The following is a 20,658-nucleotide window of genomic DNA, read 5'->3' as shown; positions in this document are numbered from 1 at the left end:
CGTTATCTGAACTGGCATCATGCTTGGCCTGTGCAGAGAGATGGGGAGCAGCCACCAGAACAACTAAAAGCAAAGTGGCTGTGGGGAACGGGCAGGTTAAGCCAAGCGCAGCGTACCGGGAGCTTGGCCAGAGCGGGGAGCAGAGCTCTTGCTGCATGTGAGAGCAAGGAGGGCAGTGTGAAACTGCCAGTCTTGCTAAAGCTGCTCCTCTCCTGGGGCATGCGGAGGAATGTGGTGGGGTGGGAGGCTTTTTCCAGATGGGCTTGACGAGTCAGGACTGGCCCTATGCAGCTACCTGGCAGCTGGATGCATGCTGTGGAGGCTGAGCTGCTAGCGACTGCATGAACAAATTGCCAACTCTGCCAACTGCTCTCCTGCCCTGCTTGGGTACCAGACCTGGTCCCCTGGGAGCAGAGGCTCCCTACGTGTTTTCCTTGCACGGAGGCTGTGGCCGTGAGTGCAGTGGTGAACACACGGGGCTCAGTCAGTTTGAGCGCTGCCTGCTCATGCCTTTGGGGTGACTGGACCTGTCTCTAGCGCTTTGGAAACCTGAACTTTGCAACTGCAGCTCATTGAAACTCTTCAACTTCCAAGTGAGCCTGAGTCTGGAGTGAGGTTTCAAGCCCACCCTTGTCCATCTTGGGGGCTGGTAGAGCATACAAAGCCATGATTGTGTCTCAGCACTGGGCAGGCTGCAAGGCTCCCTTCAGGCAGAGCCTGACCTGCAGCTGTGTCTGAGTAGACCCCGTAAGTGGCTCTACCCCTGCGGGACAGCCAGGCTTGATCAGCCTGTTGCTGATCAAGAGCCACACAGCCATAGGAGTGGTTACAAAGATTTATTTCTGATTATAAAAAAACCCCCAACCAAACGAAACAAAACCTTCTGCATGTTTGCATGTCCCTGTTCTTACTCAACTGGAAATGAAGGTGCATCCTCCCAGCTGCCTGGCATGGGGTGATGCAAGGCTCAAATCCTAAAGCAGTGCAAAGCCCCACTCCCTCAGTGAGCCTGTCACCTCTGCGCTGGCATGGCCATGCACTGGGGATCCACAGGGGCTTTTTGTGCCATTGCTGGGGGGATGGAGGAGGCTCTGGCTGTGGCAAAGGTGTGTCTGGCCTAGGAACCATAGGAATGGGGAAGGCACTGCATCTGGTTGCTGAAGTGGGACCTGGGAAACTGTCTTCTCCCCATGTCTGGTTGCTGCTAAGCCTGTACCCAAAGCCCCTGTGCTGAGGGTGGTGCAAATCCAGGCCAATATCTGGCCTTCAGGAAGGTCAGTGGGGTTTGTGCCCAGAGCTTCCTAAGAGGCAGGGCTGATGCTCCAGGGACAGGTTAGAGAGGTCAGCGTCAGTAATACTCCCCACCTACCCCATGCACATGAGAATAAATCCTGCTGTTGTCTGGACTTACTGGCCCAGTCCAGCCCAGGTCTGGTGGCAGAAAGATGCCCTAGGTCTGAAGGTCTGAATGTCCAAATCCCAAGCCTGCTCTGGAGTCCATCCCTGAGTAGCACTGGGAAACCTTTAAGCCGTTCTCCTGCAGGGCCAGCGGTCCTCTTCAGTCTTCCCCTTTCTGCAGCTTGAAAGCAAGGGGAGGGCAAAAAGGGACAGCTTTCCTTCTGGGACAGGCAGTGTCAGATATCGGAGGTGGACATCTCTGAGCACTTGCTGCATCCCAAGTGTTCAGGCCATGGAGACTCCAGCAAGAAGGATGGGTGCTGGGTCCTGCAGACAAGGCCTGCCTTGTTCCCTGCCGTTAGATTGCACTGGACTTGCTGCGCCGGAGCAGGCAGATGGCAGTCACCAGAGACATCAGGGTGGTGACCACAAAGAGCAGGATGAGGATGACCCAGTAGTTGTACAGCATGCTTTTGTGGGAAGAGGGCTTCTCCGCTGGGATCATGTTGGTGAGGTTCAGCATGTAGCCCAGGGCCCAGCCAATGGAGGTTTCTCCTGCCTGTGGAAAGAACGTGGCATGGTCACCACCCCAGTCAACCCAGCTCCACAGGCCTCAAGAGACCTTTCAGGGACTACCTCAGTGCCAGGCCAATGGAGAAAAGGAGTGTGGGGGAGTCCACAGCACTGTGAGCTCTTGCTCACCCACGGGTCCAGCCAGCCCAGGGATGAAGCAGTGACCATCCTGTGCTGAGCTGGGCTCATCCAATGGGAGCAGGATCTTGTCCACTCAGGCCTGTCCTGATCTTGCTGCCCATACCATGGCTCATGCAGGTGAGGGCACTTGGCAAAGGTGGGATCCTGCCCTGAGATAACTTCCCAACAAGCTTGAGCAAAGAGATGTTTGAGAAGGCTGGTGTCTTGATGCCCAAGCAAGGACTGGAGGACATGACTCCATGACTACCCTACAGTGAACTCAGCTTGGTTTTTTTTCCATCTCCCAGAAGATCCATCCAAAAGCTGGGAGCCCCATCCTGCCCCTGTTCCCTGAGATCTTCCCTCACATTGCTTGGCTCTTTCATGGTATGGGATCATCTCTCCTGAAGGGCTTTTTGGCCTAATTCCAAACAGATACCATGGGACGGGTATGTGCTCTGGTGCTACCCACCTTCTTCTGGAAGGCAATGTTGGGGAAGGAATGATTGTTGAAGTTGTAGCCTTTGGTGGTGAGCAAATAAACGAACATGCTGACAGCGCAGTAATCCGACAGTCTCTTCTCCAGCTTAGGGGCTTTCTGGAGCAGCTGGGTGGGATGCATGGAGGGACAGAGAAAAGGGGTCAAGCCAATGGTGTCCAGGCTTTTTTTCTGTGGCCTGAAGCTCTGGGTGGTTGCATCTGGCTGGCCAAGGCACTGCCCATACCCACCTGAGCCTCTCCTGGTCCCATGTGGGAGCCATCACCTGCCCTCCCCCTACTCCATGGGTGCCAGGACACCCAGCCCCCTCCAAGGGCTGCTCTCGGAGCCTAGCTGATGTCCACACTAAGCAAGCCCTCTCCTACCCGCCGTGCCTGAGGAGCTCACCTCACTCCAGCTGGTGGCACAGATGGTCTCAGCAGCATCCTTCAGATCGCTGGGCAAGCGTACAGGTGTCCCCATCACTGTCTGGATGAAGTCGACCGTGTAGAAGAAGGCAGAGAAGGCCTGATGGAGGAAAGGAGGCAGCTGTGGGGCAGGCTGGGAGCAAACCCTCTCACCATGTACAACTGCGCTGACTGGCATGGTGGGTACACCACATGGTGGGCAGGAGACCCCCCTGCCCTTGCAGAGCCAGGGGTCTGGCTTTGCTGCCACATGGTGCTGGGGGGCTGGGGACACCTGCCCACCCAGCAGCCAGACCACCACCCTGCTCCATGCCAGGACTTACGATGAAGTTTCCCGAAACCTCCGGCTGGAAAATGCCATCAAAGGAACAGCGGGAGAAGGGGCAGGTGGTGAAGTCGAAGAGCTTGCTGATGTGCAGAGTGCAGAGGCTCCCATTCCCAGAGCCAGCCACAGTGATGGTGGTGTTGAGAGCAAGGCTGGGCCTCTCCTTCTCTGTGCAGGGGCTGTCGTAGATGCTGCTCAGTGACAGGCTCTTGTGGTAGCCCGTGGGCCAGCAGGGATGGAGGACAGTTGCTTTGTAGCTTTCAGCCTGCCGAGAAGCAACACATAGGACATGTGAGCTGTGCCATAGCCCCAGCTCCCCCGGTGCTGTGCGGCAGCCCTGGCACCACTGCCTGCCTCCATTCCCCTGCTGGGGAGAAGTGGAGGAGCTTGCGCAGCAGGATGCAGAGCTGGCAGTTGCCACAATCATCTTGGGATGACTTGGGACATCTTGGCTCTGGCTGAGGGGTGCAACACCTTATGGAGAGGGTGGGAGGAAGCCCTGGGACCATGGGAGAGGGTCAGGGGCAAAACCCAAGAGTTGGCTGGAAAAGGTGTGCAGCCAGACCCATGGGGCTGTCCTAGAGCCAGGGCTGGGGGACACCCCTGTATAAACACTAGGGTGAGGGGGCAACCACAGGGTGATGACAGCCAGTATCCGTGTCAAGCACATGCTGGTACCTGGAGGAGCTTTGAGAGCAGCCTCTTGAGGACCTGGTCCCTTCCGTAGCAGAGGAAGCTGTGGGTGTACACTTTGTACGTCTGGCCATACAGCTTCAGCATCACTTCATTTCTGGGGTCTTCGATGGTGTCCCTGGTTTCAAAGGTGATCTGTGTGGAAGCGCCGCCAAAGTCCATGGCCCCCAGGGTCTTCTTCTGGGGCTGGATCCATTCCCCGAGCCACCCACGCTGAGCAAAGAAGACAAGAGCGGGCATAAGGATGTGATGAGCTGGGGGACAGCCTGTCCACCACAGCCATCCCTGCCAGGCGCTGCACTCCCCTGCCCACCTTGATGAAGTTCTCCAGGAGGTAGTTTGCGGTGACCCAGCCGAAGACCCCTTCTTCTTCCCCTGACAGGATCTTTGCCCCCCGGAAATTGAAAGGGTATGACTTCAGTGTGGCCGCCACGGCGCTGAGGACAGCGTCTGAAGCCTGCAGGTTCATGATGCTGTGGGCCAGGCAAGAGGGCAGAGTAGCAGGGCTGCATGAGGTGCTGTGAGCAGAGCCCCTGCTGCCCACACAGCCCTCGGGACCTGGCCCTGCCACAGCACGCGGAGCAGGAGGCAGGTGAATCCTCGCCTGGGTAACCTGCAGGGATGTCCCCCAAACAACCCCAGCTAATTCCCATTGTCTCTGCCGGAGAAGAAGACAGGCAGCAGGGATGGCAGCATGCTCCCTCTTCCTGAGCCATACCCTGTGGCTGGGTGAGGGGGGCACGACTCCCTCCTCTGTGTGGTTTTTTGGGGGTAAGTATTCTCACTGCATCCCATCAGGCTGGCAATGGGTGCAGGGGGACTTTCCTCCTGGCTAGGCAAAAAGACTGGGTGGGTCATCCTGGTGCTGGCATCACACCAAAAAGACTGGGTGGATCATCCTGGTGCTGGCATCACACCAGCCCCTTTTCAGCCAGGGATGTGCTGGCTGTACCCTGCAGTGCATCTGCTCTGAAAGGCAGGAACAACTCTGCAAGGGACATGGAGCTGGGCAGCTGGGAGGGTTAGGAGCTTCACCTGGCAAAGGGGAGATATCGCAGCTCTCCTTCACCATCTCCACCCCTGCCACGGGTGGCGAGACGGCAAGGTAGCATGGCAGGGCCCCACAGGCAGTGTTTGAGGCCAAGCAGCTGGCACGGCCAGAGCAAGCACTCACTTGAGCAGACGCATGCCGGCCGTGGCGCCCAGGTAGAGCGGGGTGCCTGTGTGCTTCTCCTTGGGCACGTCTCTCAGAGCCTGGTTCAGGCAGTGCACCAAGCTTGTCCCAGCAGCTGGAGGGTTGGAGCTGTAGCTGGAGATGCCAGGACCTGTGGAGAGGAAACAGCCTTGCTCTCTGCAGGCAGTGGGAGCATGCTTGGTGGGAAGACGCTCGGTGGGCAGCTTTACCCCTCCTAGGCTGTTCAAAAGGCAGGTGCTGCAGGTTTCTGTGGGCATGGAGCCACCCAGAGTCCAACCACATCTCCCTGCCCATGCCACATCCCCCACTGGCTGACAGCTGGGGAAAGGTTGCTTAAATGGAGAGTGGAAAACCATTCCTTGCTCCTCGTGGGGCTAGGCAGGGAGCTGAATTGTTTCCTGGTGGTTCAGTGCATGCCAGGAAAAGATAAACCACAGGCATGCATGGCTGCAAGCCTTGGGGGGAGATGGGGGAGGTTTTGGGAACAGAGCTGGACCCCTTATAACACCTCACTGTGCTGATGAATATACAGGGAGGCAGCTGGACATGGATGGCATGGGCATTCGCACAGTCACAGTGCCCTGCCTACAGGGGACATGACAGACCCTGCCACCAGCCACCGGACCCTGGGGAATGGGACAGCCCTTACCCTCCACATCACACATGCTGTGCTCGCTGACCACCCCGGTGTCGTTCTCCTTGTCTGCAGGCCACTTGTAGACGAACATGGCTGTGTGGGAGGACCCGGCGTCCAGCACGATGCCATACTGTGGGGGGTGGGATGCAGCGGGTCAGGCCAGAGGCAGGAGACCCCCCCCAGCCACCCCAGGCCATCCCGAGGGAAGGCACTGGGGCTCAACAACCTGCTGTGCACAGCTGGTCCTGCCCTGGCAATGCCCTGCCTGGCAGCTTCAGGAGCATCGTCTGGCAGAGGTGAGCACTGCTCAGCCCAGCATGGGCATGGTCTTGCCCACACCCGCCTGCACAGGGCCCTGCCCAGCATGTGGCTCGGAGTGGGCGCTCCGATACTGGTCACCCCAGGATGCCACTTGGCACAGCACAGGAACTCCAGCTTTTTGGGCATGGAGACCCCCTTGCCTCCTTGAGCACAGACCAGGAGGCTCTCCCAGCCCCTGCTTGCTCCTGTCTCCCTGCAGCATCACTCCTGGCCAGCAGGCATTTGTGCTGAGCCCTGCTGGGGTCCCTGGGACCAGCGGGAGGGGGGGGGACGGGGGACGGGACACCTGGGAGTGGCCCCTCGGGGAAGCAGCTCGCCAAAGAAGGGCAGCCAGGCACCTCATCCCTCCTGCCCTTGTATGGCTCGGCCATTCTCCAGCTATAAATAACCCCACTCCCTCCTGCCAAACAAGGTTACCCAGCTCCCAGGGAGGGGCTGCCTCTCGCTGCCTTCAGCCCCTCCTGGTCAGACCCCTCTGCCTCCCCTCCCCCCGCCCCAGGCTAGGGGCAGCCTGCGCTGGCCCCCTCCATGCCCCCACTGGAGCTGCTTCACTGCCAGAGAGGAGGCTGCGAGTTTGGAGAGGGAAAGCAGCTGAGCATCTCTGGGGTGAAACATCTTAAGGCTTAAACCTGGCTTGTACAAAGGCTCTGTCTGCCTTGCCTGGACCTGATTGGAGCCCCTGGGCTGGGGCAGACAGCTCCTCTCCCTGCCCAGCACCTGGGAGCCACCCCAGCCCTGCCTGGTGGGTGCCCCTGGCCACATCCCTGTCCCCATCCCTGTCCTTGTCCCTGCCAGCCACAAGCAGGCTCCAGCCCGGGTGCCTGCAGGGTTGGGTTTTGGCCAGCTCAGGCAGCAGAAATAAAGTGTCAGGGCACAGGCAGGGATGCCTGTGGTCCCTGCTTAGAGGCAACCCCCATTCCCACATGAACCCATGGCCCCACACCTGCTCCCCTAGTGAACCATTTCCAATGGGTGACACCTGCCAACCTCCCCTGGCTCCAGTTAACTGTCAGCGGCTTGCCACATGCTCTGGGCCAAAAGCTACAAGCCAGCGGAGAATCCCCCTCTGCAGCCAGACTGGGGCCAGTGTGCCATGGCACTGGTATGGGCGAGCAGCTCCTGGTGATGCTGAACACTGCAGAGAGGAAGAGGGGGGCTCTGACAACCTCCCCCTGTCAGCTGTGGCTCCAAAGCACAAAGCTGGGGACCACAGCCCCCAGTTTGGGCCATTTCTGGGCTGGGTGCTCAGGGTTGGTGCCCCAGGGAAGCCTTGGAGGGACTCCCAGCCCCCTCCCCTGACCAGCATGCCATGGTCCATGCACCTCCTGGCACTGAGTGTCCCCCCAGTCCCTCCTCACCATGGCATCCTCTGCCTCGCCTACCCACCCCAGGGCCCCGTGGGCACCCCCTGTATCCCTGGACGGGCAATCACCTGCCAGGCACAAGCACAAGCAATAAAGGATGCTGAGTCTGCCCCAGCAAAGCTGCCTGTCTCAGGCGATGCCTGCTGGCATGTCACTACCGGCTCCCACCCCATGGTCCTCTCAGCATGTCCCCTTCACTGTCGAAGCCCTTGCAGGTGTGTGCTGGCATCCCCACAAGGGGTCCCACCCCAGCAGATCCCCCTGGCCACCTTTGCCACAGGTGTGCCCACACGCCCTGCGGCCACCATGCAGATGTCCCTGGTGCCCTCGCAGGGCACCACACCACCTCTGTGTCACCCCAGATACCACCCGGAGTGACATTAGCTTTAGCAGGGTAACAGTGCTGTCCCCAAATGGAAAACATCAACAAGTGACCCCAGACCTGAGGCTGAGCAAAGCTGGGACCTTCAGGAGTGGTTTCCAGCCCCAGGATGACATGACAGGGGCTGTAGCCTGTGGAGGGGGACGAGGCTGGAGATGGGGATACCTACGGGGTGGCAGGGACCAAGAAATGCTGGAGCAGGAGGCAGCAAGGATGACCTGCAGCACAGGGGACACCCAGTGCTACACACCAAGGATGGGGATAGTCCAGCTGGAGCAGCGCTGGGGATGCCAGACCGACCCTGTGGCAGGAATGGACGTGGCCAGGCAAGCTTGGACACAGCTGGATCCAGGGTGGGCGCGGGAAGCCCCATGTGCCTGTGACAGGACGAAACCTGGTTCAGGGGATTTCCTTCTACTTTTGCCAGGGCTGGCTCATCTGGGCCCTGCTTCCAGCCCCATGGAGAGCTGTTATGGGGGTGCACCCACAGGGTTGCACATGCAGGAGGTGTGCACACATGTAAGTACACATGTGCATGGATGTGCACAGGTGTGCACGCATGTATGTGTGCATGTGGTGTGCGTTCCTGCAGGTGTGCACGTGTGTGTGTGTGTGCATAGATGTATGCACATGTGTGCAAATTTAGGTGTGGAGGTGCATGGGGAGGTACATGCATATGGATGCGCATGGGTGGGGCGTACATGCACATAGGTGTGCCAATGTGTTAGCATGTGCACGTGTGTCTGCGTCCATTCAATTAGATAGGTGTACATGTGTGGGTGTGCATGGGCATGCATGCAAGTGTGCACACTGCCTGCTCAGGCCCAGGGAAGCAGGACACATGTGGCTGCAACTGCAGCTCTGCTGCCCATGCAGGGTGGCTGGCAGCGAGAGGCAGCACCGACCCGCACCCAGGGCAAGCCCCGTGGCCAGGTGTCATGTTTGGGGTGACAGTGACACCAACAGGGCAGGTTGCAGAGCCAGCTGCTCCACACAGGTGCATCCTGGTGCCCTTTGCTGCCAACACCTGCAGGTCGGGGTGGGGGTCTCTCCTCTCAGATCCCAGTGTCCAGGCGGGCAGAGCCCATCATTCCCAGGTGTGGGGAGGCAAAGATGGGCAGCAGCCCCAGGACTCGTGGGTGAGGGATGGTCCGTGAGACCCCCCAACTGGTGGTGGCCTAGCCCCAGCAGCGAAGGCAGGAGCACTTGGGCAGGGCTGAGATAATGACATGCAGCAACATGAACCGCTGCAGCATGGTGGGTGCTGCCAGCCTCAAGGAGTGCCCGGCGCCCAGCCAGCCACTGATGCCACAGCTTGCTCTATGGCTGCCCCGGCATGAGGGCACTTGCCCAACCTCATGCCAGTCCCCTCTGCCCTGCTCACGGGGGTGCAGGTTTTTGCCCCCCAGCCTGTCCCCATAGAGGAGCCATCCTCCCCAGCAGTGCTGGCGGCAGTAAGAAGGGGTGGAAGCCACGTGCACAGGCGTGTGCACGTGAAGGGGCCGAGGCAGACCTGGATGGTCAAGAGGGTCTGCAGGGATGAAGGAGAGGTCCTGTCCCCTCCTCCAGACCCGGGAGTACACACACACCTCCAGCACCCGCATGGGAATCAAGGATGGGTCACCCACAGCGGGGCTGCAATGGTGCCAGCCCCTGTCCCACCTCCTGCCCCAGCCCCTGTCCCTGTCCCAGCCCCTGTGCCCAGTCATCAGAGCCACTGCATCACCCAGTGCAGAGCAAGCTGCTGTGCAGGCTCAAGCTGTGGCCGAGCTGTGGGCTTGCAGCCACGCAGGGGGCACAGGCAAGTCATCTGCAGGAGCCCTGCAGACAAGAAGCCCAGGGAGGGAGAAACCCAGCTGAAAGCCCATCTTGTTAGTGATTTGCAGCGTAAGCACTGCCCTCAGCTCTTCCAGCCAAGGTGTCCTCTGCCTGCCAACAAGCAGGCTGGAAATGAGGGCTGGAGGGACAAGGATGCCCTGGCATGCTCCCATGCTGGCGCCTGGCTCCGGTCATCCCTCTCATCTGCCCCAGCACGCTCAGCTGCTGGCACCCCAGGGCTTGGTAGGGCCTTGCACATGTGTTCATGGCCCTGGCCCCAGCCCGTGAGACAGTCCCAAACCCCAGCATCTCCTGGTGGCACAGGGGTGACAGATTCTTCTAACAACAGGACACCCTGACCGGACCGTGATGATGCCACAGGGCTGGGGGAAACGGGGGTCCCTGGTGTGGCCCCACACAGGGACAGTGTCTCCTGTCCTCCTTCAGAAGGAGTGTCCCTGTGTTGCCCCCTGGCCCCGCAGGCTCTGCCCCACTGCAGCATCACTCAGCCCAGCCCAAGCCAGGACTGCTCAGTCCTGAAGCCCCTGCAGAGGCAATGCCAAGGGCAGGGATGTCCCCAAAGGCCACAGGGCAGCAAAGACATGAATAGTGCTCAGGTCTCCTGGTGAGTGCATGGCTCTGCCCAGAAATGTCCCACACCCCAGGGGAGGAGGCAGAGGGGAACACTGAGAACTGCCCAACTCACTATAGGCTGGCACCATGCCCTGTGGCTGTGCTCAGGCCTCCAGCCCCCCACCCCACAGGCTCTCCAGGCGGCCCATGGTGCAGCGGGGGCTCAGCCTGTCCCCACAACATCCTGCCTCCCTCGAGGGCAGCAAGACCCATGGGGCCCCCAGGTCAGCAGTGCGTTATGACTGGTTTCCTTCCCACTGTAGGAGCCGCAGCTCCCCTGGGACAGCTGGCAGGGGAAGAGCCCAGCAGGCTTTGTAACGGCCAGTGAAGAGATTTGCCAAAAGAAGGAGAAAAAGGGTTGTCAAAAGAAGGCAACAGCTCCAAGCTGTCAGGCAGCAGTGCCATAACCTCTGCTGCAGACTTGCGAGGGAAGGGGAACCAGTCCCTCTGGCAGTAGGATAACTAATCTGGGGTATTTTTAGGGCTGTATTCCAAGCAAAGGAGCTGGAAAGGGAAGACCTGGAGCCATAGCTCTGCAGTGAACAGCGCTATCACCCAGCAGCTGCTGCTGATGTGGACTGAGCCAACAAGGACCACATCTTGCCCAAGGCGGGTGGGGAGGACATGCCCAGGGTCCCCCACAGCAGGACCAACCTCCTTTAAATTGTGTCTGCACATTTTGGGTTGTGTTAGACTAATACAAAGCTTTGCATCCCCAAAACAGCCCTGAGCATTGTGCAAAAGCAAACCCATCGGTGCCTGCCTGGCACCAGCCCCACAGGAACAGGCACTGCCATGACACCAGTGCCAAGCTCCGGTGGGCAGCACCTCACTGCACACACTGTGCTGGACCTCACATGCACATGGCACATCCAGGAACAAGGTGCAAGAGCCCAAGTCCCTGGGCAGAGCAGGGCCAGGACCCACGTGAGTCTTCAGGAATGCTCAGCCCCAGACCACAGTGCTGCCTGCAGACTGTAAGGTGCTACCACCCAGAGAGAGAAAAAGTACAAAAAAGCTTAAAAATTCAATTTCTGGGAATGCATCTGGCTTAAAAGCAAAGCTCTGGCTTGGAACCAGAAGGAGAAAAGACTTCCCAGGCTGACCCAAGTGCCGCACATATGGCTTTCAGCACCGATCTACCTAATTCCCCTGTGTCCAAAGAGACAAAATCCATTTTGAAACCAGCTATGGGCACTGCTCAATATGCCCCAGCACATGGCAGTGGGTGGCAAAGAAAGGTGTTGCAGGGAAAGAGTTAATCATTGTTAGTTATACTAACAGCGGTGTATATTATCTTGGCTAAGCCAGCTCGTTTTCTCAACCTAATCTTCATTACATCTGACAAACCCGGAAAGAAGGCAACACATCTGGCATTCAGGCTGGCTCAGAAAGTTTCCAAGCAAATTGCTTGGGATGAGAAAAAGGGGGTTTTGGATGAACCATTTTCCAGGACAAGAGCCTGCTCCCCATGGAATAGCTCGGTTTGTCACCAAAAAAAAAAAAAAAAAAAAAAAAAAGACCTTTTTAAAACAAAAGGTTTGGGGTGCAAAAGAGTCAACCGGGGGACATGGCCAAGAAGAAATGGGTCGGGAACTTCTTTCAGCATCAGAATTTACAATGAAAAAGAAAAAAAGCAGCTCATTTTCATAGGGAATTGCATTTCTTGCCCTGCAGCACTGGCTCAGGCGATGCAGCTGGAGCCCAGGAACGCCGGGAGATACTGGGATGCACAGGGGTGCCCCATCCCCAGACAGAGCCATTGGAGCAGATGCTGACATAGTTGCTCTGGCCTGGGGGGGGGGGGGGGGGGCACATCCAGACATGCCACCACTATTTTTTAGGGTGTCCAAAAGACTCCTCTCTCTAAGCACAGGTCTGAGGTGCTGGGGATGGGTGGCTGGGTGTCCCCGCAGACGGAGGTCTCCCTGCTGGCCTGGCGGAGGGGACAGTCCCGTCCCTGCCCAGGCCGGTGGGGGCTGCTCCCTGTGACCCCCACCCCGCAGCTCAGGGACCCCCCAGCCCCAGTGGCCTCCTGTGACACTGGGGATCCCCTGGATGCCGGAGCCTCTCCCGCACCAGGCACCCCACAGATCGAGGTGCCCACTGCGACTCCCCCCGCCCCCGATAGCCCACGTCTCCCTGGTGCCCGCTGTCCCTGTCCCCTCCGTGTGCCCTGTGCCCCCGGTGCCGGCCCCCCTCACCTTGAAGCCCGGCGGGCCCCGCGTGTCCCCGGAGCCGAGGCAGAGCAGGAGGATGCCCAGGAGGCAGCCGAGGGCGAGGACCAGGAGGACGGCGGCGACCCGACGGACCATGGCGGGGCCGAAGCTGGGGCAGGTGAGCGGCTCCGCGGCGACTGCGGCGGATCCTGCAACTCCTCCCTCCCGCCTCCTTCCCCTCCTCCTCCTCCTCCTCCTCCTCGCCCGCTCTCCCGGCTGAGTCACCGCCGCCCCGGCCCACCCGGGCGGGACGCCGGGCTCCGCCGGGCTGCGGGGGGCCGGCCCCGCGCTGCGGGTCCCGCGTCTGCCCCTGCCCCGGGCTCGGCTCCGTCCTGCCCGCCCGCCCCGGGCGTCTCCCCTGTCCCGGGATCAGCCCCATCTCCAGCCCCGAGCATCGTCCCTGCCCCGGGATCAGCCCCATCTACCCTCCTCCCCCTCCATGCTCCGGGCATGGTCCTTGACCTAGGGACTCAGCCCCATCCCCGCCCCCAGGCATCACCCTTGCCCTGGGTTCATCCTTGTCCTGGCCCCCCACCTCGGTCATCACCGTTACCTCGGGGCTCAGCCCCATACTGTCCCTCCTGCCCGGGCATATCGTCTGTCCCCGGGATCAGTCCCATCTTCTCCCGCTACCAGACATTGTTCTTGACCCAGGACTCAGACCCATCCTGCCCCACCCAAGGCATCAGCCCTGCCCTGGGGCTTAGCCCAGAGATGGGTTTGGTGGGAGGTGAGAACACCCTGAGCAACTGAAAAGCTCTGAGAAAGTGTCTTACCTACCATGATTAACAGCTACAAATATATTACCACTTTTAATCATTATAAGGAGTTTGTGACAGCCCTGAGGAGCCCAGATGTATATTGAGATTGTTTTTAATATGGGCACATGTGAATAATGTAATGCGTTTCCAGATGGAGCAATGAGCCAAGGAAGGTTGGGCCTCCGGCTCTGAGAAAGACATTTTGAGCTTGCTTACACAGAGGGATAAAATAGTGAACAAAATAACAAACAAGGAGATATCACCAAGGAGAGGAGGCTGAAGGAGGATGCGGCTTCCAGCCCAACTGGATTGCAGGCTGGAGGGTCACACTTCAGCTCCTTGCAGCCTGCCTCAGTTCTTAGCTTTTTTCAAAGCAAGTCACTTTTTCTGCTGCTCACTGCTGCCCTGCACATAGCACACATTGCACTAGTGCTGGGGTTTCTGCAGAGCTTCCTGCCCATTGCTGTGGTACCTGGGTGCAGAGGTGCTCAAGGGGCCCAGCCTGTGCCAAGGGCTTGTTGTCTGGGGGTCCTTGGTCCCAACATGCCACTGCGTCGCAGAGGCTCTGCCGCCGGAATTGACAGCCGAGGATGAGCTCCAGTTTTGTCCCCCAGAGCAGTGACCAGCAGCAGAGTCTGGGAAAGAAAATGGCTAAATCAGGGCACAGAGACTGACCCTCACCCAGCCGTTGCCTGTCACTGCAGTGCAGGGCTTCTCCGCAGGACCGCTGTGTTCAACCTGTGAGTGTTTGCAGGTGTGTCTACCTCCTCATTTCAATTCATTAAGCATTTAACCTCAGGAAAATCTGTGTCAATCAGCTCCAAGACATTAATATACTGATTTATGTGAAAAAATTATTCCCCTTTGCTGCTGCTGCTAATACTACAGGAGACCATAGTCTTGTCCCTGACGATTAGCAGAGCATCATTTCCACTGCCTTCCTGCATCACTGGTGACTTTAAGGCTCTTGTCAAGTTTCCACAGGGAAATGCCTGCCTACTCCTGACTCTTCTTGCCACCCTTCTCACCCGTCCAGTATTTCTGGGGCACACATCTGCAACCCTCACAGGTGCAACCGCACCAGGGATTAACACAGAAGAAGAAAGATCTTCTCTGGACTGCACTTAATCCTATTCTTAATAGCTGCCAAGCCTCCTGTTTCTCTTTTTGACTGGACAAGCAGTGAGAATAGGTCTTCAGAGACTAAAAGGAACCAAAAATCTCTTTTCTGAATGGTAGCGAGCAGAGACAGGGCTGGGAGAACCCTGTGGGGGCAGGGGTGGTCCTTTGCTCCTCATCCTTATTTTGCTTTTGGGGCTTTGGAGCAAATCCCTTGCTGGCAGGCAGTTACCCAGTGTGGTAGGGCCCTCTTCCAATTTGAGTGGAGATGTGTCTTCCATACCTTGGTCCTGCACAGACTTCGCCACCTTGTTCCCAGGTTGCCCATACGTGGCATGGAGCAGGGTGTTTGCACCCCTTCCCAATGCAAGAGGGGCTGCTCCTCCTTCTCTGCACCGGGTCGCATTTGCCAGCCTCTGCCCAGCCCCAGGGGGTGGGGTGGGATTGAGCCAAGATCCGAGGGAGCCTGTGCCCAGCCCTGGCTGATCACTGGTGTCCCAGGAGTCTCAACCTCCAGTGCAAGCAGGGAGGCACCAAGAGCTGGGACGTGCTGGGCTGGAAATGCTCCTAGCCACACAAGGGGAATGACAGCCACACAAACCCATGTATAGCCAGAGAAATATCTCTGTGATGGTGTGTTCAGGCGGGGAGCACATCAACACCACTGTCATGAGCTCAGCCTGGCCAGGGTCAGGTGCTGGCTGCTTCAGCCCCAGCACAGGGAGGCTCCCATGAGCAGCTATTTCTCATCATGCCCCGTTTACAGGAGGCACCACCGGCGAGGAGAGCAGGGCAGGGGAGGGTGGCAGTGCCTCTGCCCACACTGTGCAGGCAAACCCAGCCCCTGGCAGGGAGAACCCAGCCATATCCCCAGTGGTGGAGCAATGCCTGGCAAGAAGCATGAAATGAGCTCCACTCATGAACGAATTCAGTGGGAAAAAGAAAGCAAAGGTCAGGGAGGGCTTTTTCCACAAAGGAAGTGAGGGATCTCCCAATGCCATGGGAAGGAGAGTGCAACTTTGTGTGAGGAAACCAGGGACGTGGATTTTGGACACCAACAACACAAGGCTGGCACAGACGTCACCTCTGCAGCACTCTAGGTTGTGAAGCAAAGGATCTGCCTGAATGAGCAGGTTCAATGCACAAGCAGCTGCATGGGGAGCCAGCCCAGCAGAGCCTGGTTGTCCTGCTGCCCTGTCACCTCTGCCATCCTGCCACCCTGCCACCCTGCTGCCTCCCTGCACCCTGACACGTTGTCCTTGCATTGCACAGCAAGGCAGGGGTGGAGGGAGAGAGGCACCAGATCTCAGAGCCCTGTGCCCCAGCGGGCAGCAAGGCTGTCTAGCACCTCCAGTGTCCCACTGTCCTCCTGTCCCCTGTGCCACATCTGCTCTTTGCCCTCAGCAGTGCAGATGCAGGAGCTCAGGAGGCCCAAGGGCAAGTGTTTCCAGGCAGCTGTGCTCAGGTGGGAAAATACCCCACTCAGCAGCTCAGCTGTGTCCTGGAGGCACCACGGACCCTAGACAGGGGTCCCTGGAGGAAGGTGTTGGCCCTGCTCTCTGCAGATCACATTGTCATTTTAACTGCTCCCAAAGCAGCCAACCATGGCCCCTAGCCTGCTGGGCTCAGGGGATGTGCAGCCACTGAGAAACCTGCTGGAAGGCCAGGTAAAAGGGGGATGCTCCCCCCTGAGCACCATCCTAGAATCACAGAATGGTTTGAGGTGGAAGGGACCTTCAGAGATCACCTAGTCCAACACCCTGCTGTGGGCAGAGACAGCTTTCACTAGATCAGGTTGCTCAAAGCCCCATCCAACTTGGCCTTGAACACTTCCAGGGATGGGATATCCAGGACTTCTCTGGGCAACCTGGGCCAGTGTCTCACCACCCCCATCGTAAAACATTTCTTCCTTATGTCCAATCCAAATCCACCCTCTTTCAGTTTAAAACCCTTGCCCCTTGTCCTGTCACTGCAGGCCCTGGTAAAAAGTCTCTCTCCATCTTTCTTATAAGCCCCCTTTAAGTATTGAAAGGCCACAATAAGGTCTCCTTGCAGCCTTCTCTTCTCCAGGCTGAACAACCCCAACTCTCTCAGCCTGTCCTCGCAGGAGAGGTGCTCCAGCCCTTGGATCATTTTTGTGGCCCTCCTCTGGACCTGCTCCAACAGGTCCATGTCCTCCCTGTGCTGAGAGCTCCAGAGCTGGATGCAGTACTCCAGGTGAGGTCTCACCAGAGCGGAGTAGAGGGGCAGAATCACCTCCTTTGACCTGCTGGCCATGCTTGTTTTCATGCAGCCCAGAATACGGTTGGCTTTCTGGGCTGCGAGTGCACATGGCCAGCTCATGGCCAGTTTTTCATCCACTAGTATTCCCAAGTCCTTCTCTGCAGGGCTGCTCTCCATCCATTCAGGGTGCCTCTGTCCCTGGGGGGTGAGATTTTAGCGGGTCTGCTTTGACAGCAGGAGGGACAGAGACCCTCAGCATGACCAGACACTTATGGTAACCTCAAATAACCATATAATCAATCAGATGTGGGACCAGGGTTTGCTGTGAGCCAGCAATAAATTCCCCATGATTAAATGCCAATTTTGCATGCTTACAGCCTGCATATAGGGTGTCACCTCTGTTACAGGGCCAAGGTAGAGAAGGACCAGGTGTACCTGTGAGACGTGGCACAGTAAGGGGGCCCAGAGGAGTGGGTGGATGTCACAGGCAAAGGGGGTCCAGATCCAGAGCCCCAGCTCCCAACCGTGCTGGTGCTTTTACTCACCCCATACCTGGGTAAGCACTGAGAGTTTGATCCCAGGCAAAGCTGAATGAGGATGTGCCACCAGCACATCTGAGGCATCTGCAGGCTCTTGGCATGTATTTCTACATCCCCTGCAGCTGATGTGGACACTTTTGCTCAGTGCTGCAGGGGAGACAGCATTTTCCTCCCCCTGCTCCGAGGAGAGGTGCAGGCACAAGCTCCTCAGGAAAGACAGGTCCTGGTGACAGCCCCGTCCCAGCTGGGCAACAAAGCCTGTCCCCACCTTGGGGGACTCGCAGGCAAAATATTCACTGGGGACAAAGTGGCAGGTGGGGAACAAAGATGAGAAGGTAGGGAGTGTGTTACTCGCCCAGCAGTGCAGGATAGCTGCTTTCTCGGACAAAAGTTTTTCTAATCCACCTCTTCCAACAAAAGCATCTGACATAGGGCCACCTGGGCGAGGGCTGCCTAGGTTGAATGAGTGATTAGTGGAGAAACTGGAGCAAGAGAAGGGACTCACTGGTTGGCCCTGGGAGGTGGTGCCTGGGGATGGTGGGATTTGCTGGTGATGGGGCTCAGAGTTTTTCAATGTCTTCATTAAACATGGAAGAACACATCTGGGAGCACTGGTGGGCGGCACTGCAGCTCCATATGTGGTTGGGAAATAACAGGAAGAACAGAATGAGCCTGGAGACACTGCAACGGGCCAAGGTCCAAAGGGAGTGACAAGGGACAGAGTTTTCTGCTCTCATCTGCAAGCTCCTCAGCCAACAGCAAGTGCAGGGGAGATGCATCCAGGGCCGTTCAATAATCTTGGGATTAGGGTAATCCACCAGCATGGGCCAGCCATGAGCAATGCACAAGCAGTCCCGCATTGCACTCAAGAGCTGCTAGAGCAAAACACTGATCTCAGCCCTGATGGGAGCACAGGAGGGCAGCAGGTGCCACGGTTACTCTGCAGAGACACCCAGGGCAAGGAACAGCAGGCAGAAAGGGGCTGGTTGGAGAACAGCACGGTCCCTGTGGCAGCCAGCAGTACATTCGGGATTGCATGAGGCTGCAAAGGCGTCCCCAGCAGGAACACAGCCCCTGTCTGCCTCACGGGCAGCTCTAGAGCAGTGCATGAATGAGGGACAAGGGCAGGGACTTGCTCCTCAGTCATGGGCTGGTCTGAGACTGCTCACAGGACCATGTGCTGTCATCCATGGGAGGGGGAATCCCCCAGCCCTGCTCTCAGTCCCAGCCCTAACCCCAATCCCAATCCCATTCCCAATCCCAATCTCAGTCCTGCCTGGGAGCAGCACTGGACCCATAGCCAGGTGGAGGAGCTGTAATCTGCTCCCAGTCCCCAGGGCCATGTGCAGCCTGGCCAAGCTCTGCAGCTCTCGCTGGAGTCAGGACCTGGACTGACCCAACCTTGGGGACTTGGCTGAGAAATCAGGTGTATTTTTCAGAGACCACAGGCCAGCGCAAGCCAGACACCCTGCAAGCCCAGAGCTGTCCCTTCCCTGGGACCTCCAGGCAGGCTGAGCCTTGCACCAAGCAAACGACTTGGGCATCTGGGCTCCCCAAACTGCTGGTGCTGACTCTCTCCCCAGTGTCTCGTGGCCTTGCATGGAGGAGTCCCAGAATTGCACAGGGTACTGGAAAACCTCCCAGCAGCCTGTCCTGCTGGGGAGAGACATCCCTCAGCCCAGCGGAGGCATGTTCAGATGGAGCCAGAATGATGCTTTTGCCCGGGGTGCACCCACCCACATCTCCACCTACACGGTGTCAGCCACATGGCGAGAGCCAGGCCAGGGCTGGCTGGGGAGCGAGAGCCTGTCAGGAATAGCTGGGGATGCCCACACTGGTCCCAGCACTGAGCAAGCCCACAGCACATGCATGCAAGGCATTTCTGGGGCTTTTTTTGAGTCTGTGGGCAACAAGGCTGCAAATCCAACCAGTGTTTCCATTGGTAGAGGAGAAAAATAAGGGGGTGCAACAAACTGAAGTGTGACTGAGGGCAGCTCCTTCTGAGCCAGTGGCTTTGTCTCTACACCCTGCGGGTGGTAGCTCCCCGATGCATTTGAGCCTTGGCTTCAAGCCCAGAGCTTCTCCTTACAGGCACTGAAGGACTGGAAAGACACCAGTGTATCCAAGGTTTTAATCCCCCTCCTGCCAAGGACGCTTGCCTGGAAGGAAGATCAAACCCAAGCACAAGTCTCCATTCTTGCCTTACTTTCTAAACCCTTTTCTCTCTTCTGTTTCCCAGGGCACTGTTCCAGCACCCCTTTTGTGAGTTCTGGGGAGGTATGCAGGAAGGTGTTAGTTCAGCCCAATCCCCTTTTGCCCTGAGCAAGATCATTTTGCTTCCCTCTGAGGCTTGCAGTCGGTTTTGAGGACCAGCATCCTGTGGAGGGTTTCCGCTTGCAAAGGCATAATCACGTCCCCCAATGCTCTTGTGCAGTGCTGTGGCTGAAGAAGTCCTGTGCCAGGGTGACTGCTCCTTCAAATCTTTGGCATCAAACTGTGCTTGCTTGATCCAAGACCTCGCACTGGGAACTCAACCTGAGGGAAAGGAGGGGTCTATCCTCTTCTTTGGCAGGACTTTAATAAAAACTAGATTCCCAATGCAGGCTGGGGCTCCCTGGTGGCCTCCCCACAAGGTTGGGGATGGCCAGCAGAGCTGTCCTGCAGCATCCTATCCCCTCCCCATGCCACAGTCCTTCTGGGGAAAGCTCCACATCAGAGAGGCATCTCATCTGGACTCCTGGTTCTGCCAGTCCCTTTTCCCATAGTTTTCCAGCAGGAGCCGTGAAAGCAGCCCCAGCACAGCAGCTCAGAGCCCTGCACCTGTGGGTGCCCCCAGCCCAGGGCAGCCCCTTGTCAGCCCAGCCGCTCAGCTTAGCAATCTCTAAGTTTAAGTCTATCAGTAGTGTTGTTTCTAACCCTAGTAATGGAGTTTCCTTTTGATAGATGGTTACTGTCTCTGTGTAAAGGCACACAGCCCTGAGGATCACCCATCAGCCAGAGGGCATGTTTCCAGTCCTTTCTGTATCCCAAAATGCAACAAGAAATCTTTGGAGAGCCATGTCCTCTGCCGGAGCACCAGGGCTTGCTCCAGCCCCAGCTGAGCATGACTTGCTTTCTTTTCCCAGCCTTAGTCCAAATGGCATTTTCCCATCCCCTCCCCACCAAAGAAGTGTGTGGACAGACAGAGCCTTCCCTGCCTGGTGGGCTTCCAGTGTGCAGCCCCAGACTGCTAGAAGGCAGAAGGTGACTCGAAGCCACCCGTGCTGGTCCAGAGACTGGGAGAGCATGTTTTGTTCTAGATCAAGGACTTCCCACTGTCACACTGCTGACTTGTCCGAAAACCTGCTGCACTGCCCAGTGGCACCAGGACTCAGCTGTGAGTGACCTCAGCAAGTCGTTTCTCACATGCTCGCAGGGCTCTTAGTCCTTGGT

At 57.9% G+C, this 20,658-nt stretch overlaps 1 protein-coding gene across 2 annotated transcripts; it reads right to left on the bottom strand.

Annotated features, from left to right (window-relative positions):
* Positions 1-1,473: 1,473 nt before the first annotated feature.
* Positions 1,474-12,680, bottom strand: ENTPD2 (ectonucleoside triphosphate diphosphohydrolase 2). Of its 2 annotated transcripts, none has more exons than XM_075716084.1 (9): positions 12,570-12,680; positions 5,860-5,977; positions 5,190-5,340; positions 4,329-4,488; positions 4,001-4,228; positions 3,321-3,587; positions 2,965-3,097; positions 2,564-2,613; positions 1,474-1,957 (listed from the first exon to the last, which is right to left on the bottom strand). In XM_075716084.1, the coding sequence occupies exons 1-9, from the start codon at positions 12,678-12,680 to the stop codon at positions 1,757-1,759; spliced, it is 1,419 nt and encodes a 472-aa protein (XP_075572199.1). In that variant the 3' UTR covers positions 1,474-1,756. The 2 variants fall into 2 exon arrangements, with proteins under 2 accessions (XP_075572199.1, XP_075572198.1); XM_075716083.1 differs by having other exon boundaries at positions 2,564-2,698; positions 2,978-3,097.
* Between the last annotated feature and the right edge of the window lie 7,978 nt (positions 12,681-20,658).

The sequence above is a fragment of the Pelecanus crispus genome, chromosome 9 (assembly GCF_030463565.1).
Source record: "Pelecanus crispus isolate bPelCri1 chromosome 9, bPelCri1.pri, whole genome shotgun sequence".
In the NCBI taxonomy this organism is placed as follows: domain Eukaryota; kingdom Metazoa; phylum Chordata; class Aves; order Pelecaniformes; family Pelecanidae; genus Pelecanus; species Pelecanus crispus.
Note: the sequence above shows the minus strand (reverse complement) of the source record. Positions and strands in the feature narration are given on the sequence as shown.

Excerpts from the sequence above, each read along its gene's own strand:
- ENTPD2 (XM_075716083.1), bottom strand. The coding sequence starts at position 12,680 with ATGGTCCGTCGGGTCGCCGCCGTCCTCCTGGTCCTCGCCCTCGGCTGC. Across the intron at positions 5,341-5,859 it reads CAGCATGTGTGATGTGGAGG|GTCCTGGCATCTCCAGCTAC; the intron begins GTAAGGGCTGTC and ends TCCTCTCCACAG. Across the intron at positions 3,588-4,000 it reads TGCTCTCAAAGCTCCTCCAG|GCTGAAAGCTACAAAGCAAC; the intron begins GTACCAGCATGT and ends GCTTCTCGGCAG.